At 40.6% G+C, this 17,609-nt stretch overlaps 1 protein-coding gene across 4 annotated transcripts in view; it reads right to left on the bottom strand.

Annotated features, from left to right (window-relative positions):
* The window catches only part of FGD4 (FYVE, RhoGEF and PH domain containing 4), a 106,629-nt gene that overhangs the window by 28,696 nt on the left and 60,324 nt on the right, over positions 1 to 17,609 (bottom strand). For 3 of the 4 annotated variants that reach the window (XM_033161962.1, XM_033161961.1, XM_033161964.1), the window contains exons 2-3: positions 8,851 to 9,012; positions 2,350 to 2,530 (exon numbers count right to left, since the gene is read on the bottom strand). In XM_033161962.1, the coding sequence (XP_033017853.1) occupies positions 2,350 to 2,530; positions 8,851 to 9,012 (343 nt within the window). Of the gene's footprint in view, positions 1 to 2,349; positions 2,531 to 8,850; positions 9,013 to 16,370; positions 16,548 to 17,609 lie in introns of those variants that run through there. The other variant, XM_033161963.1, reaches the window with a different exon arrangement.

Here is a 17,609-nt window from a genome sequence, read left to right as displayed (position 1 = left end):
ACTGCGCACTGGCCTCTCCCCATACAAGTGTTTGTTTACCTAACATTGTTATTCTGTATTCTTTTCATCAGGGTCAGAAATTGGAGAAGTGTGGTGAAGGGAGACGATAGTGACAGACCAAACATCATAAAGTCTACTTTTTCAAATTCAGGGTTAGAAAAGCAGGTGTTGCTCAACTACAACTCACATCAACCCTGATCGCTGGCCGTGTTAGCTGGGACTGATGGGAGTTGGAGTTCAACAACACCTGGAGCACCAAAGTTTCCTAGCCCTACATTACACAAACTGCCAATGTAGCGATGCCCCAACCTTTGCCCTAATGTTTGCCCAAGCTTTGTTATTTTCATTTGGCATGTGTCTTCACCATTCCTCCAAACTCCACTTTATTTATTCCATTGTGATTGTTCAGAGTGAGAGTGTATGCACCACTGATATTCTATTCCCCACCTTTTCGAAAATGTAAACCATTTTTAAGTGATCATTGTGAAAGGATCATCTTTCCCCTTTCCACCAAACTATTTTGAGTGTTATCTCTTCCCACACCAGCCATGTTCCCTCTCCTTGCACCTGGGCTCACCCCCTAACTGCAGCTCTCTTCCTTGAAATCCTACCACCTCGCATAAAAGCCCAAGCTTACCTCTCATTTTTCTTCCTTCAACATACCACTTCAGCTAGGTTAAAAAAAATGATTTATTTTTTGCTGTGTACTTTGGCAGCTCCCTGAACACTTCTATGCTTTGCTTTCTTCCTAGGTTCATTTTTAGCACCTGGTGCATCCACTCAAAGATTATCCACCACGGTGCATAATCTACCTCTCTTCTCTTATTTTTAGCATAACCTATCAACACTTCATACTTCAGAACAGAGCCCACTTCCACAGGTACACCATCTTCTTCTCACAGCCAGCTTTTTTGTGTGTGGCATGCAAGAGGCACTGTCACTGGTACCTGCAGCCATACTGCTCCAAGCAAGCCAGTACCTGGATGGGAGGCCACCTGGGAAGCTTGGATGCTGCAGGCAAGCATGTCACCTTTTTATCCCCAGCAGGCAAGCTGGCTGGGGATAAAATGGCTTAAAAGTTAAGGGTCCAAAGCGCTACTGGTCCTGTTGGGAAGATACTGGTCCTAAAGACTCATAGTCCCAATAGATTTAAGGATTGTAACTTTAAGAACTGGTGCCTGGGAGTGAATTCCCAGTAAAATTTAATAAAAGTCTATTCTGGGTTATTGAAGCAGTATATTATAAAAGCAATTCTGTTATGGTTACTTTCTGAATACTTTTTTACACTAGTTTACAAACTAAGATTTACAATCTGATACAAATCGTACTGCATCCTGTTTCTGAAACTTTCTATAATAATATACAGTGGTACCTCGGTTTATGAACTTAATCCGCTCTGGACGTCCGTAAACCGAGGCACACTTCCCCTAATGAGGCCTTCTGCCGCCGGTGCCCTTCCACCATTCAGATTCCGTTCTTAGACTGAGGTAAAGTTCGCAAACCGGGACACTACTTCTGGTTCTGCAGAGTTTGTAAACTGAATCGTTTGTAAACAGGGCTGTTCTTAAACCAAGGTACCACTGTACAGTAAACACACAACTGGTGCACATTTAACTTGTGTGCATTCAGCTTTACAAGCTTGACAAAAATATATATATAAAGGGGTTGGGCATCCAGGGGAAAAGACTGGAAATTCCAGCGTCCACTGTACCCAATGTGTTTTGACTATACACAATTTTGGCATTAGGTGCAATCCTCGGAACATAACCCACACCTAAGTTGTGAAATCCCTCTTCACAAATATTGGTAACTGTTCTGGTATTTTAAATATGGTTATGGGTGCCATAACTGAAACCATGTTGCTTATGTAATAATTGATCCTCATTGTCATGGGAAATCAAATCTGGACAACTGTTTGAGTGTGAGTGTTTAATGGAGCAGAAGCATGAGTGACAGCAGCCAAGTGTGGTGGCATGGTGGACGGAATCAGAGTGAGTGGCAGATGGAGAGTGTGGAGAAAGACTGTTAAGAGAGTTAGACTGCCCCATCTGAAGGAACGGAATGCAAGCCTCTGACATCCATAACTGATATATAGACCCATTTATTTGACTAGCAAGAAGATACTTGGGTGTGTAGAATGAATGAGTTGGCCCAATATAAAGGAGAGACTAAGGAATACTATATAGCCTTACGAAACATATCAGCTTCCCAATTTTGCATTTCACTAGATTGAACGTAAACATCTATATATGCTGTAGAAGTGGAGCACACACCATTTCCTCATTCATTGTCACTTATGCTTCTTTTAATCTGTACCCTTTTGAATAAAAATGAAACAAACTTGTTTACCTGCCTCCTTCAAAATGACTGATGAGATCAGACACTTTACTAGTTTTTTCTTTAGATACGCAAGAAGAGGTAGGTGTAACTTCCTCCATTCTTGGCTTCGTAGAATGTAAAGCTTTATGCCTGGGGGTTTGGTGGGCAATGGATGACTGTGAATTCTGCAGATGTAATGGCTTTGGAGGCACTGTGAAGAAAAAGGAACATACTATACTGTATTTTGCATTCGGAGGCATTTCATATATCAAAGCTGTTCAACACCGTGACTCCCAGAAAGGCCTATGGGATTGTTAAAACGCTTTCCAAAACCACCAGATTTCCTAGATTACGGGGGGGGGGGGGTTGTTTTATTTTCAGGAGAGCTCTGCTATTATTGTAAACACTGCTATTATTATCAACACAAAAACTGTACTCTGTACTCCCTGCCTTAACTGTACTCCTTTCAGTGCCTGCTCAGATATGCAGAAGGTTACTACATGTGTTTTAGTCCATTTTTAGCTGATCACTGATTTTAATTATTATTTAAATGTTTTAATAGCTCTTTTTACTGGTGATTTTATTGTTTCATTCTTTCTGTAAACCACTTTGTGGGTGTTTTTGTTTTTGTTGTTTTATTTATATCAAGTAATATATAAATTTTATGAAAATAAATGCAGGCAACTCCCCACTTGTACATGATCAGCACGTGCACTCCCAGCGACACACATGCTGTTTTCAGCACCGAAAGGGGACAGGGTGGAACAGGGGAATCCCAGTGACGCATGCGGCGGCCAGGAACAGGATCCCAGCACAAGTGGGGAGACACATGTAAATATATGCTGTACTCTGTCTACACACACACACACACACACACACACACAAACAAACTACATCTTCTTAGGTACTCCTGCCTTATGTCCAGCCTCCACAACTTCATCAAGAGATGTATAACTAATGAGCACAGCAGCAAGGCTAATTCACAAAGCCCATAAATGATTTGATACTGTAAAAAAATAATGTTCTGGAACTTCCTACAGCTGAAGCCGCTCCAGGTTTTTGCAAGCCCTTGGGCAAGAGGTCATCAATGGACCCTCTTTAGCCCCTCCTCTTCTAGGCACAACTCTTTCCCTCTTTGGCTTCTCTGCCTTTGCACTAAGGTGTGTCTTCTCCAACAATTTCTTTCAAAATTATCTCGATGCCAGGTACAAAACTCTCCCTGGACTGCAAACCAAAATTTGACAGAGAGCAACTCCTTCTGTACATAGTACATAGGCTTGCATAAGATGATGTGAATGAATGAAGAAGACCCCACCTCTGTTATGAAATGGGAACATAGGAAGCTGTCATACAAAAATCAGACCATTGGTCTATCTAGCTCAACATTAACTACACTGACTGGCAGTGGCACTCCAGAATTTCAGGCAAGGGACATATCCAGCCCTAGCTGCAGGTGCCAGTCCACTGAACCTGGGACTTTCTGCAAACAAGGCAGGTGCTCTACAGCCCTTTCCAATTTACTAGGTGACCTTAGGAAAGCCATCCTCTCAGCCTCTGCATTTTCTCCAACATTTGCAATATGAGAATTATAATAATGGCCTTACAGGACTGTTGCAAGGATAATTAAGATAATATATGCAAAACACTCTAAACATTCAATAATGGCTTTATGAACACAAAGTATTTATTCAACAGAAAGGAAAAGCACTCTGCATATGCTCAGAGGCAATTTCTAGCCTAATAAGCTCTTTCCAGTGCTCAGCAATAACTCAAAACAGACCACTCCCTTTATTTTAAACCACTTTGAGGTTTTATTACAACCAAATGGTATATACTGTAAATGTAAACCTAGAAACAGTCCTTACAGAAGAAAATGGAAACTAAACTAAAATACACCAATGGACACATTGCTGGAAACTAAATATACACACCCAAGCACCAAGGCTCAAACCTGAATCAGGGAGAGGAACAAGAAAAGCACATTCCACAATCCAAGTAAGTAATGGACAAGTCTCTGTCTGTCTGTCTGTCTGTCTGTCTGTCTCTCAGTGTTAGAAATTGAGCTACAAAATCTAGGAGCCAAATAGCATCTTAAATCTAGGTTATGGTCACCACAATGATATGTCTTGGTGCATTTTTTGTGCGTGCAAGATTTCGAAGCAAATGGTCTGTGGGGAAGTGCGGTACTGAAAGCCACACATGTCTCTTGGTGACGTGCTGCCACATGAATTAGCTGATTTGCGGGGCAGCGCAACACCAAAAGAGGCGTATCTTATGGTGCTGTGCTCCCCAACAGACCAGCTGAGTGGTGTGGCATCGCAGCCACACAAGCAAGCTAGCCAGATGGGGATGTTAGGGGCCAAACCTGGCAACCAGACATCTCCACTTCCTCACAAAAGGTTGGCTGCCTGTCACAAAACACAACTGGTGCCCAGCTAATTTCGAATGCTGCTTTCTCTCTCCTTCTCTTTCACATACACAGGGAGAGAGAGTGCTTCTCAACACATCAGGGGTTATGGAATACAGCTTGTAGGCTAGATATGCAGCTGCCAAAAGAAGAAGAAAGGAATTTCCCAGCTGAAGCCGCTGTCGCTCCCCAATTTATTTATTGCACTTACTGCATCACACCTTTTCTCCAAGGAGCGCAAGGTGGCATATGTGGTTTTCTTCCTCATCATTTAATCCCAACAGCAAACCTGTGAGATGGTTAGGCTAAGAGGCAGCAATTGGCCCAAGGTTACTCAGTAAGCTTCATGGCTCAGTGGGGTTTTGAACTGTGGTCTACCAGGTCCCTGAATTCCAAACCCAATCAGAGTCAAAATGTTAAAATAAAAAAATAAAACCTCAAAACTTTGGCAAGCCAAAGGTGGTCGGTCACATGCTTTGTGTGGCAATCTCTGCGAAGTACAACTATAACCTGCGAATCTGGAACAAATGGGTGTTTTCTGAGGACCAAGTTATCTGTAAGCTCATGAAAAATTATATTCAAAACAAAATAAAAATTCTTTCCAGTAGCACCTTAGAGACCAACTAAGTTTGTTCTTGGTAGGTGTGGAAGACTCTGTTGCCGGAAACCTGTTGACTAGGTGTGGAGGTTTTCCACACCTATCAGCTGATCACCCATTCCCACCACCCTTCTGAGTAATACCCCTCCCCACTCCCTCACTATATTTAAGGATCTGGTGACTTCTGTTTCAGTGTATCTGAAGAAGTGTGCATGCACACAAAAGCTCATACCAAGAACAAACTTAGTTGGTCTCTAAGGTGCTACTGGAAAGAATTTTTTATTTTGTTTTGACTATGGCAGACCAACACGGCTACCCACCTGTAACTGAAAAATTATATGTATGCACACACAAACAAACACATGCTCAGGACTCACGACACCTCAAGAAAATCAGTCCAGCACGGATAGCAAATGCACAGGATGCTAAAAATAATTGTAACAAAAATCACAATCCCTACAAGCATACCAGTAGGATCAAAACCAAGTGTTTCTTTCTGTAATGAGGCATCTGTAACTGACCGATCAACTCCTCCTACTCTCCATGTTAACGGAGGTCTTCTGAAAACTTAAGAAAAAATTATAGAGGGACGGCCATCACCCCCCTGTTTTTCTTTGAACTGTTGTAATTGCTCATTATAGCTGTTTTATCTGTCAGTGTTCTTCGAATCTGCTTTGACATCCACCTGCATGCTGTTAAGAGACTGAGCTGTTTCCTACTCTGTGTTTTCTCTAGAAATGACAGGCAGATCTAGGCCAGTGAACATCAGCTAATTGCCATGAAATCGAACAGCTAGCTAACAGAGAGAGATGATAAAATGTAAGAGGGTTGGAGGAGAACTGAAAACCACCAACACGGCTGAGAAACAAGGAGGCCACAGAACAATCCTAGGAAATAAGTCTGAATGGAAGTAGCAGCAGCTTAGATGGTGTTAATGATAAAAAAGCGGTGTCATATAGAAAGTATCTTGAGCAGGGTGAAGAATGTTAAAAGCAACCTTCCATTAAGGACCTAAGAGCAGCCCTGTTGAATTATATCAAGGGCCCATCTAGTCTAGCATCCAGTTCTCATAGTGGCCAACAACTTACTTTATTTAATAAACTGTTTCACAGCCTGAAACCATTGATAAGTTCAAGATAAAATGATAGAAAACAAAAACTCTCTTAATCCATTCCTAGAAAGACTAAAAATAAAACCATTTCTACAAATGCACAATTAGTATTTCATAAGTCACACCTCAGGGGAAACCTCCTCAAGAAGGAAACGCCCACAAGCAGAGTTCCCAGCAACTGGTGTTCTGAGGAATACCATCCCAGATACTGGAAATAGTATCTGAAGACCGTCATCCTTGACTAATAGCCACAGAAGGGTTTATACTCCAGTAATCTGTCTGATCCTCTTTTAAAAGCAGTCCACACTGGTGATCATCACTATATATTTGGTAGCAAATTCCGTAGTTTAACGATGCACTATATATATATACTGCTTTTGTCTGTCCTGAACATTGTACCATTCAGCTTCATTAGATGACTTCAGGTTCCAGTATTTTACGGGAGAGAGAAAACTTCTATCTACTTCATCATATACACCTGTCATGTCCCTCCTAACTCACTGCTTGTCTAAACAAAATTTCTGACTGAACACTTAAATATTAAACATATCCCATCCCATTGTTCCAAGAATTATTAGAACAGATAGTACAGGACAGGGACCACCACTGCTTTGGCATCTACACAAGTCCATTACTTTGTGCCATTGTATTCCAAAACACCAAAGTAACAGACATACAGCAGACTGCCTATCCTAACGTTTCTCTGTTTACATGATTATGAAAGCGCATGCTGTTCCAGGAATTTCGTTAGACAAACCATTTAGTTTTGGACCAAAAAACCCTTAAAGACTACTCTGTGTCACTTACTTTGAGGTCATGCTGATCTGTATGCACATGTGGTTTCACCTTAGCAAACACTGTAAACACACATGCTGTGCCTTGTTTTAAAGGCTAAACAAATGCTGAAATAAGTTGGCCAACAGCCACCTACGCCACCCCTAAAAACCTTTCTCTGGAGAATACAATGTGATATAGGATGATTAGGCCTACACAGCTATGGACAGCTTCCCATGTACACCATCCCACATGGTTCAGAAGGGAACTATGGTGAGGCATTTTCAAGGGGCACAATTGGCTACAGAATGGGGGGAAGAGAAAAGAAGCTTTCATTCTGTGAACTTCATTCACTTATCCATGGATCCAAGCCTTAACTCTGGTAAAGAACTAGGAAACTTGCTCTTTTCTAATGCCCTATTTGCACCCCTGGACAGCAATAACTAACATTTTCCAGGCTAAATTTATGTAGTTGTTTGCTTCAGGCAGCAGCAATATAATGTAAAAAAAAAAATGTTAAAGCAAGTTTAAACATCGCACACATTTTTTTAAATTTGTTTTCCCATGCTGGGTGGGGATTCAATAGTTATATAAAATGATACAATTGGTTTCCAGAGATTTAAAGCTGCTTTTCAGAAAGAAACCAAGTACCAACCAACACTCTACAAAACCAGGTCAGGGCCTATTGTTTGTTGGCAGAACAGATCTGGAATAGCAAAGACAGCCTTTGAATATTTTCCACTCCATTCAGGGCAGACCTTTGACTGAACCAACATACAGAATAAAGAAAATGCCCTAAGCTTTCCTCAATTAGCAAGTTGGAGGAATTGTCTTTGCGGCAAATAGGCCTGCAGTGCCATCTGAAGATGGTTCGGAAAATTCAGCTAGTGCAGAATTCAGTGGCCAGGTTGCTCACCAGAGCAAGACAGTTTGAGCATATTACATCGACCCTGATCTGACTGCACTGGCTACCAGTTAGTTTCTGGGCTCAATTTAAAGTGCTGGTTTTGACCTATAAAGACTTAAACGGGCTCAGAACTGCAATACCTCAAGGACCATCTCTTTCCATATGAACCTACCTGGATCCTGAGATCATCTTCTGAGGCCCTTCTTCATCCTCAAGAGATCTGGAAGGTGGCAACACGAGAATGGACCGTCTCTGCAGTGCCACCCTGCCTATGGAATGCTCTCCCCAGTGAAGTTCACCTGGTGTCTTCATTGCACACATTTAGGCGCCAGGCAAAAACGTTCCTTTTTAACAGGCCTTTGGTTGATTTGATTGACACCCTATGCCCTTTTAAAATGTGGTGGTAGGGTTGGGGGGGTTATTGGGTTGTTTTTATTTTGTTTATGTATTTTGTGGTTTTATATTTTGATTTTATTCTGTGAACCGCCCTGAGACCTCCTTGTATAGGGCGGGGTGTGGGTGGGTGGGTGGGTGTGCATATATGAGACAATAACTGTATCCATCCCTTGCTATTTTCACCACAATGCATCCATAATCTCACAAAACCTGATCAGTTAGTGCGTGTGAGTGAGCCCTTTTATTTGTGCCACAAAATACTGCATATTTAGCAAAGGCACTTGACTTGGTGGCCTCCGAGAGTCAACAGCTGGTCACAGATATGAGCTGCTACTGACCTTGTGGTTTTGGAATTGAAGCTGGCTGTGGAGATGGCTTCTCTGGTACGATTCCATTTATTCTCTGAGCCACCTCATTGCCAATGTTTGGCTCATACAGTCTAGTTGTGCTGCTTGTCGTGCACAGTGGAGTTATGAAGATCTTTGGACACGTGCTGCCACCTAGAAGGAGAAAAGGCAACTGTGAACATGACTGAACATATGGACTTCCTTGCTAGCTCATATAAGGAAGATGGGAAGAAATTCTGTTCCGTGTTAACAGCGGAGTGCAGAGTGGTTTATCTCCTCTTACAATATGGAGCAACAACCTGGAAAACCTGGATAAGCCTAACTTCTGCAGGCACTTTTAGGACAGTGCACTTCGGTGGAATTTGAAACTAGGCATGGTCTTGGAGAGCCCAGTGCTCAAAGAGGCTAGTGATTTCTCATTTTTACAGCAAGCTGCCCAAACGTTCAAAATTGCCAGTTGTGACTGTAAAGTGTTTGTTACAATTGTGGCCCATTGCAAAAACAAATTAATCTCAGCTTTTACTACAGTAAAAGAAAATGCCTTAAAAGAAAGACTTGGGAACTGGGCTGCTAGATAGCGGTAATTAAACCAGAACCTGCTTTATCCTTCTGTCCGCTACCTAATAGTCACATTGCCCAGTGGTTTTACAGGCCATAAGTATGATTGCCAGACAAGTCTCAATTTCCATTGACTCTGGAAACCTTTTCTTGAAGGCAACTTTCACAGTAAAAGCTCTGCATGAAGTTTTAGGTTATTGTGGAAAAAGTGGCTTGGGAATGATTCTCCACAGCCATGAAAATATTTAATCAGAATTGGCCATCCATAGAGGAATCATGGGATTCTTTCACAGTAAACAAGTTAAATATAAAACCCTGTTTTATATTAATTTCTCTTAACTGGTCCTTCAACACCTTACCATTGGTGATTTGGGCGAATTTTGTATCTGCTACCATTTACCCACCATATCATTAATGAGTGACATTTTTCTGCATTATTTTTTTCAGCAGTAGTTTTTTAAAAGATTAGGCTGTTTGCCTTGATTTAAGACTTTTTATTCTTGAATAAGGGGGCAGGTGGCACTGTGGTCTAAATCAGTGAACCTCTTGGGCTTGCTGATTGGAAGGTTGGCAGTTCAAGTCCGCATGATGGGGTGAGCTCCCATCGCTCTCTCCCAGCTCCTGCCAACCTAGCCGTTCAACAACATACCAGCGTGAATAGATAAATAGGTACCGCTGTGGCGGGAAGGTAAACAGCATTTCTGTGCACTCTGGCACTCATCATGGTGTCCCGTTGCACCAGAAGCGGTTTAGTCACGCTAGCCACATGACCCAGAAAGCTGTCTGTGGACAAACGCCGGCTCCCTTGGCCTGAAAGCAAGATGAGCGCTGCACCCCATAGCCAAGTTTGACTGGACTTAACCATCCAGGGGTCCTTTCCTTTACCTTTACCCTTGAATGCTTATTTCTTGATGCCCACTGCTAAAAGAATAGAATATATTTCACAGAGTCGCTCCAGATTTTTTCATACTTTATTGTTCTTTCCATTTGACTGGGCCATTTGACTACACATGGGGTTAGCATTTTAGGTCAACCTTTTGCTGCTCCATCTATGGATTTGTCGTCTCAACAGTATACTTTAACTACATTTAGGCATTATACAAATTTGATTTTGATCCTATTCTTGAATACTGTGTAAATATTTAATCATCTTTTTTAAAACAAACAAACATGCTAGTAGGACAGGCTAGAATTTTGTGTTATTTTGTTGTACAGTCATACCTCATGTTACAGACACTTCAGGCTATGTGTTTTTGGGTTGCAGACCGTAGGAAACCCGGAAGTACCAGAATGGGTTACTTCCGGGTTTTGCCGCTTGCACATGCACAGAAGCGCCAAATCGCGCTGGCGCCTGCACAGACACGGTGCTTCATGATGCGAACACTGCGGGGTTACGGACGTGCCTCCATCACGGATTACGTCCGCAACCCGAGGTTCCACTGTGCTGCCGAGGAAGACCATTTGGACAGAAACATTTCCAGTTTTTATATGCATTTTCATTAATTTATTATTTTAATTTTTCAGTATTTGATTCATAACTAATATTTGATATATGCCAGTGCTGGGCATATTCTGTTATGCTTGGTTGATTCACATTACATATTTTAATTTTGGTTTTAAAACTGTTTTTGTCTCTGCAGCATTAGACTTCAACAGGGATTTTTCCTACGGGAAAGGAAAAATACTGCATCTATTCCAAACATGAACATTTATTTTCAGAACTGAACCATGATAATTGGTTCTTTATATATTTTAAATGTATAAGAGAATGAAGCTTGTGTTGTATAAACTGAGGGGAAATATATTGGCAAAACGCAGAAAATTCATTTGAGATTTCACCTTGTGACTTTACATAACCACAAAGACATCAGGTCTAAGTTTGCACAATTTCAAGTATCTCAGCATTTACCACCTCTTTTAATCTGTGCTGCCTTAAAATGCTAAAATGAGGTTACATAGAGGGCTGCATTTGTTTTGCTGTGATTTAATTGAAAAGGCAGAATTTATGGCACTATAGCTATCAAATAAGTCACCAATAAGAATTACACTTCTTATTACACTATCAATAGTCACTGTCAATTCAAAGGACAATTTACAGATTTAAATACCCCCTTTGTAAGCCCTTTGCACATCCTTAGGTATGTGTTTTTTCCAAGATGCACCAATTCATATTTTGACTACTTTAGCCAAAAACTTTCTACTGTCTCTGTTCCACCCCAGAACTGCATATGGCAATTTTGCTTAGGCTTTATACTGCAAGACAGAAAACAATTACATCAGTTCAGCTAAGGGAATGTATTTGGCTAGATGAACAATATTAAGGAGGAGAACTTAATTTGAAAGAAAAGTGTTCCAAAATTCTGTCAGATATTAGGAAAAATATGACACAAATGCAGCTGTAAAAACAATAGATGGGCACGGTCATGTACAGCTGCAGAATTTGGCTACCTGTACTCAACAAGAGGCCAGCACAATATGTAGAATGAATTTCCTAATAGTGACATCAGGAAATGTGACATAGAGGATGATATGGGTTGGAACCTTAAGCTATGTTAGGCAGCAGTAGCTACTAAAGGTTAATGGACTGGATTGTGTTATTTATAACTTAAGACACAATTAAAAAAAAAACCCTTATACCTACATTAGAAAGACATGTGCAAGGAAAATGAAATATTGAATAAACCATTGTGAGAATGGAAATCCTGCGCTGATGTAGTCACAAGTAAGACACCGTTGTTGCTCTTTTTGGAAAGGAAGAGAGGAAAGGATCAATTTCAGTGACAAAACTGTGGTGAACATCCTCTGTATTGATGCAGACTCTCTCATTTAGGGTTTGTTTTTACAGTGTCAATTTTGCAGTACAAGGATGGACATTACTCCAAGTGCCACTTCCCAAACTAAAACAGTATACCATACATAAACCCTTCCCTTCAGTGCTTCAAACGCGTTTTGCAATTTATGAGGTTTCTGCTGAAACAACCAACACAAGAACGCTGAATTTCATTGTGTGGATCTTCCTCTACAGGGTTCTAAACCACTCTTATCTGCAGAGGACCACTTCAAACTTCAAAGTGCTCTCGTTAGAAAGTACAATATGAGAGAAAGAGATTTCTTTTGGGCATTTTGCTTTACTGAGGCCACCTCAACTAAAGTTTGTGAAGTTGCTCAGGAGGGAATGGGGGGGGGGGTCAAGGGAGTACAAAGAAATATGAAGCGTTTCCAGTGGGAAGTGAGGAACTCTGAATGCAAACCAGCAGGAACCAGTTTCCTAATGTATAATTTTTATCCCAAACACTAAGTAATAAGAACAAATTTTCCAAGAATATTCTAAATTGGGGGGGGGGGGCGCTTGTTACAAAATGTGGAACAAACAGTGCTTATTTTAGAAAGTGTTGTTTCCTTCCAAATTTGCATACCAATCTTGCCACAGAAATTATCTGGGCCTCCAGCAGCAAAGATGGATCTAGAGGGAGCGCAATCTTATCCAAAATCGGCTGATCTACGAACTCCCTGATCTAGTAACTGCTAACCTACAGAGTTTTATCAAATAATTGATAAAAGAGAGTGCTGTGGAAGAGATCAATAGGAAGGTCATGGGACAGGACTTTGAATGGCTAGCAAAGACACACAGAAGTCAATTGTTAATAAAGTGATATTTAAATAAATAAAAAAATTGTTTTGCTATGAAGTATGAACTTCTATCTGCAGAAAAATTATAATTAACCTTTAACTGATTCGGAAAAGTGAGATGGTTTGAGATGATAAAAAGGTTACTTATTAAAAGGGTCAGTCTTTAAACTTTCTGTGAGCTTTCTGTGGCATCCTGTTTCTAAAAATACTGACCTAGTGGCTTTACTGGGTTTCCTCACAATAAAGAGCATTTGCTTTCTTCATTCTTGAAATCCCTTTATAAAAAATATACTTGTTAAATTTATAAATTAGTTGACTATGTGCACAATCTTTAATGCATGATCTTTAGTATGCAGTACTGGAAATTTATGTAATAATTCAATGGAATATTAGAACCCTGAACTATGATCCCCATCCTATGGCTCCTATTTCTTCTGGAGGAGGAGTGCCTGGAACTCAGTCTCAGTCACAGAACTATTTTTGGCTGGTGTTTTTCTACAGAAGAATCATGGTAGTTAATTTTAAACATGAATGTTAGCCCTAAAGCTGAATAGCGAATTCACTTTCTGGTTTGGTTAAAGAGCAAGGTCCAGGAATGCTTTAATAACAGAGCAGCAATTTCACTGTACTTATGTGACAATCTCTTTATGCAGTATTGCTTATTTCACAGCACACTTGTCAAGCTTAACAGCCAATAGCTTATACAATACAGAAGGAAAATAAACAGCCAATCCTTCTTGCGTGTTCACCTGAAGAATCTACTTGGATGTCTCATCAACACTCCTCCACTTCCTGTTTCTGCCTTGAAAATAATATTTTTTATTATTTATGCCCTGTCCATCTGGCTGGGTTTCCCAGTTCCCCTGGCTGGGATTGACCGATTGATTGATTGATTGATTTCTATACTGCTTAATATATTTAAAATATCTCTAAGCAGTGTGCAGAAAACTGAAGCAAGAACACACAACTTAAACAAAATATTACAAAAATGCACAGTTACACCTTCCCTGTCACCCACAAAAGTCTCACCATAGACTTGGTTTTTATGGGCAGGCCCAAAGTAGACAGTACAGTCATACCTCGGGTTATGCTCGCTGCGGGTTGCGCGTTTTCAGGATACAAACGCGCCTAACCCGGAAGTACCGGAACGGGTTACTTCCGGGTTTTGGCGCTCACGCATGCGCAGAAGCACTAAATCGCATTTACGCATGCGCAGAAGTGCCGAATTGCATCACACGCGTGCACAGATGCAGCGGCGCGGGTTGTGAACGCGCCTGCCACATGGATCACGTTCACAACATGAGCGTCCACTGTATTTCCTCAGGCTGTCCACAGTTCCAGTTACAACAGGTTTGTTGAATCTCCCAGGGGGTCCAAAGAATGGGAAGAGGGGGGGGGCCTCTAGCTCTCAGCTCTTTCTTCACCCTCTCCTCCTCCTCCAGTTGCTCTTCACGGGCAAAGTTCAAGCCAAGAGAGTCCTGCTCTATGAAGTCATTCATTTCTTTATATCTACTAAACCCACCAGTACAGGCTTCAGTATTATAGTAACTCAAAAAGCTCTCCAATATAAATCTGATGTTAAAAACATTCATTTATTATCATTAACGGAATGACAAGCTTGAGCTAATCTTACAGGTCAGTGCTCTGAGCAGTTAAACTTAGCTATGTATTAGCTGCATCAAAATAATTGGATTATTTTTGTCTGCAACTGAGATAAATTAAACACAACACAGTTGAAGAAGTTTAGGAAGCAACAGTGGCTACAAAGACTCCCAAATGTAACCATTAGTTTTAGGAAAGTTGGGCAAGTACAATGTACACCAAAGACATCTCTTTCTGTAATCTATACATGATCAGGTATCACCAAGTTATTTTGACAGTGTGCTAGGTATATCTACAAGCCTTGGCTAGCATGTCAATGATGTTCCTGAGCCATTTTTTTCAATGACCATTCAATTCATGACTCAGAAGTCAAATTTTTGTTCTGCAAATTGCATCCCCACTTTGAAGGTTTTAGTAAATTTCAGCAATGACAATTTCGTCAAGAATAAGGGAGTAGTAGAAAAGCAAAAGGAATCAGGGAAAGTGTGGAAGTAAAGTCATATGGTATATGTACTGTATACATGCTGTATTGGCAAGGATGTTGTAAGTGGGACGGGGGAGGGGGGTTAAATATGCTCTCTGTTCCTGTTTTTAAAAATGCAAAATAATTTAATAAATAAGGGATTAAAGTAACTAACTTCAGAAAACAATGGCAGTTGGTTTTCAGTGTCAAGTTTGATGAATGTAGACTCTGCATGAATAATAATTTGATATAACTTTTTTTTTGTAAGTTTCATGTTTAATTGTAAGCACTGGAAGAATTTCAGGACAAGGAAGATCTTCTCCAAATATATCTGGGCAACCAATCTATTATTTCCAGACCTTGATGACATCATTACTTGTAACAACATTATATTTAAGTGTCTTTTTGCACTGATTTCTGCGGACCCTTCATTTCCACAAAGCCAAAATAATTTCGACGCAACTATTTATACAGTGCGTAAAAAAGGTAAACAGTGAACCAAGAGCCCCTAAAATTTTCCAGGCTTTTAATCACTTCAACATCCATCTGCCCCTAAAAAGTGTAAATGTACACAAGTGAAGATATAATATTAAGTGCTCAAAGGAAATAAGCATTTCTGGGGGAGTTGTAACAAACCAAACATGCATTTTAATTCACACTAGCACCACAAAATTCACAGATAACTGTTGCTGCATCAAACTATATATATTAAAGGAAAAGTTGTTTTTTAACATTCCAGGAAAGACAGCTATTTTACAAATGAGAGAGGTAATGGATCTCTCAGTACTATCACTAATGATTTATAGGAACAGGAACTAGGAATGATTTGACTGTAAACAGAGAATTCCCAGGCTGTCATCTCAAGAAGTAAACCGGAAATAGAGATCACTTAACCATCCATTTAGTTGCTCAAAAAAACTTCCAAGTATGTTAAAACAACAGAAGAGAGCCAAAACACAGTTTTAATGCATGCTATGCTAACCGGACATTGTGTTTTCCTATCTAATAATAGCAACTGAAACTAAGAAAAGGGGGGGGGGGGCGAGAGAGAGAAAAGGCATTCCACAAGTATTACACACAAGCAACATTTGTGAAAGTTTAGGTTTTCAAACATACAGCTGCGTTTTTCCTGAATCTAGGTATGCTTAAAACGATGAGAAGTACATGCACACATGAAGAAAGACTGTGGATTAGGGCAACTTTGGTAAACACACAAAAATAGCAGCAGCAGCAACAAAACCAGAATGAAACCCTTTACCTGGATCAGATGACATGGCAGTCATGTATGCAGATACACACACGTCAATCTAGTGCTGTTAAGTGTGCAGAGAATCAGTTTCGCAATGAGCAAGGATCATATGATAGGTTCACATACTCCTTAGCTGCGAGCTTTGCTGACCACATCTAGGAGGAGTTCTAAAATCATTACACACTGGAAGTTTACGCTTCAACGGGCGAGAGTCATGACCAGACCCACAGTCCCTTGAGGCACAGCTGTTTGTGTACAGTACTGCAGAGTGTGTATCGGCAAACATGCAAACGAGCAAGAAGGTGGGGGGGGGGGAGCACAAGGTTTCACTCCAGCTAAAAGAGTTAACAGGGAAGCTCAACTTATGTAACTTTCAAACTGCTGGAGAAAAGCATTCTGTAAAACTACAAAGGCTGTTTTCATCTAGTGCCTCAGCTGCTTAAAAACTCTGAACTCTGTCACAGAGTTTAAATGCAATAACAGCTCTTTCCACAAGCTGCCCAGCAGTTTCTTTTTTGCGTCCTAAACTTGTGGTTATTTTGCCTTCAGCAATTTCCCAGAATGAGCAAACATTTCAGCTGCTTATTGGAGGTGAACTGGGGGGGAACTTTTTAAAAAACCAAATCAAAGGGGAACTAAGAATTGTGGTTATACAGTATACTAATTATTAAGAAATCCACTCAAGTATAAATTGTGGTGAACAGAAAGGAAAACCCTCTTGCACACTACATTTAGATAAAAACAGAGCAGCATTTAGATACACAAACCACTGGCCCACAAATAATTTTGGTCATGGAATATCTCTAGGCTCAGCAAGTTTCACTTTTTAAAAAAATGAAAACAAAATTTTCTTGTTGCTGTATTTTTGCTAAAACAACATCTAGCAAGTGTGATATTGTAAAGCCCAAATTATTGCCCTGTGCTCTTTGATTTAACATGGATATTCATAGCTGTCTACTTCTTGCTAGAAATCATAGAAACTGAGTTGGAAGAGATCTCCTGGAATCATAGAACTGTAGAGTCGGAAGAGGCCAGAGGGGTCATCTAGTCCAACCCCCTGCAATGCAGGATTTTTTTTGCCCAAGGTGGGGCTCAAACCCATGACCCTGAGATTAAGAGTCTCATGTTATAGCAACTCAGGTCCCTGATAAGCAGCCATCTAGGCTCCACTTTAAAAGTGGTTTCACTTTTTAAAAAGGGGGGAGGGAGTCTACCCTCTTTCCAAGAGGCCTACTTTAGGAGTATGAA

The sequence above is a fragment of the Lacerta agilis genome, chromosome 10 (genome assembly GCF_009819535.1).
Source record: "Lacerta agilis isolate rLacAgi1 chromosome 10, rLacAgi1.pri, whole genome shotgun sequence".
NCBI classification, from domain to species: Eukaryota; Metazoa; Chordata; class Lepidosauria; order Squamata; family Lacertidae; genus Lacerta; species Lacerta agilis.
This window is presented reverse-complemented; position numbering and strand designations above follow the sequence as displayed.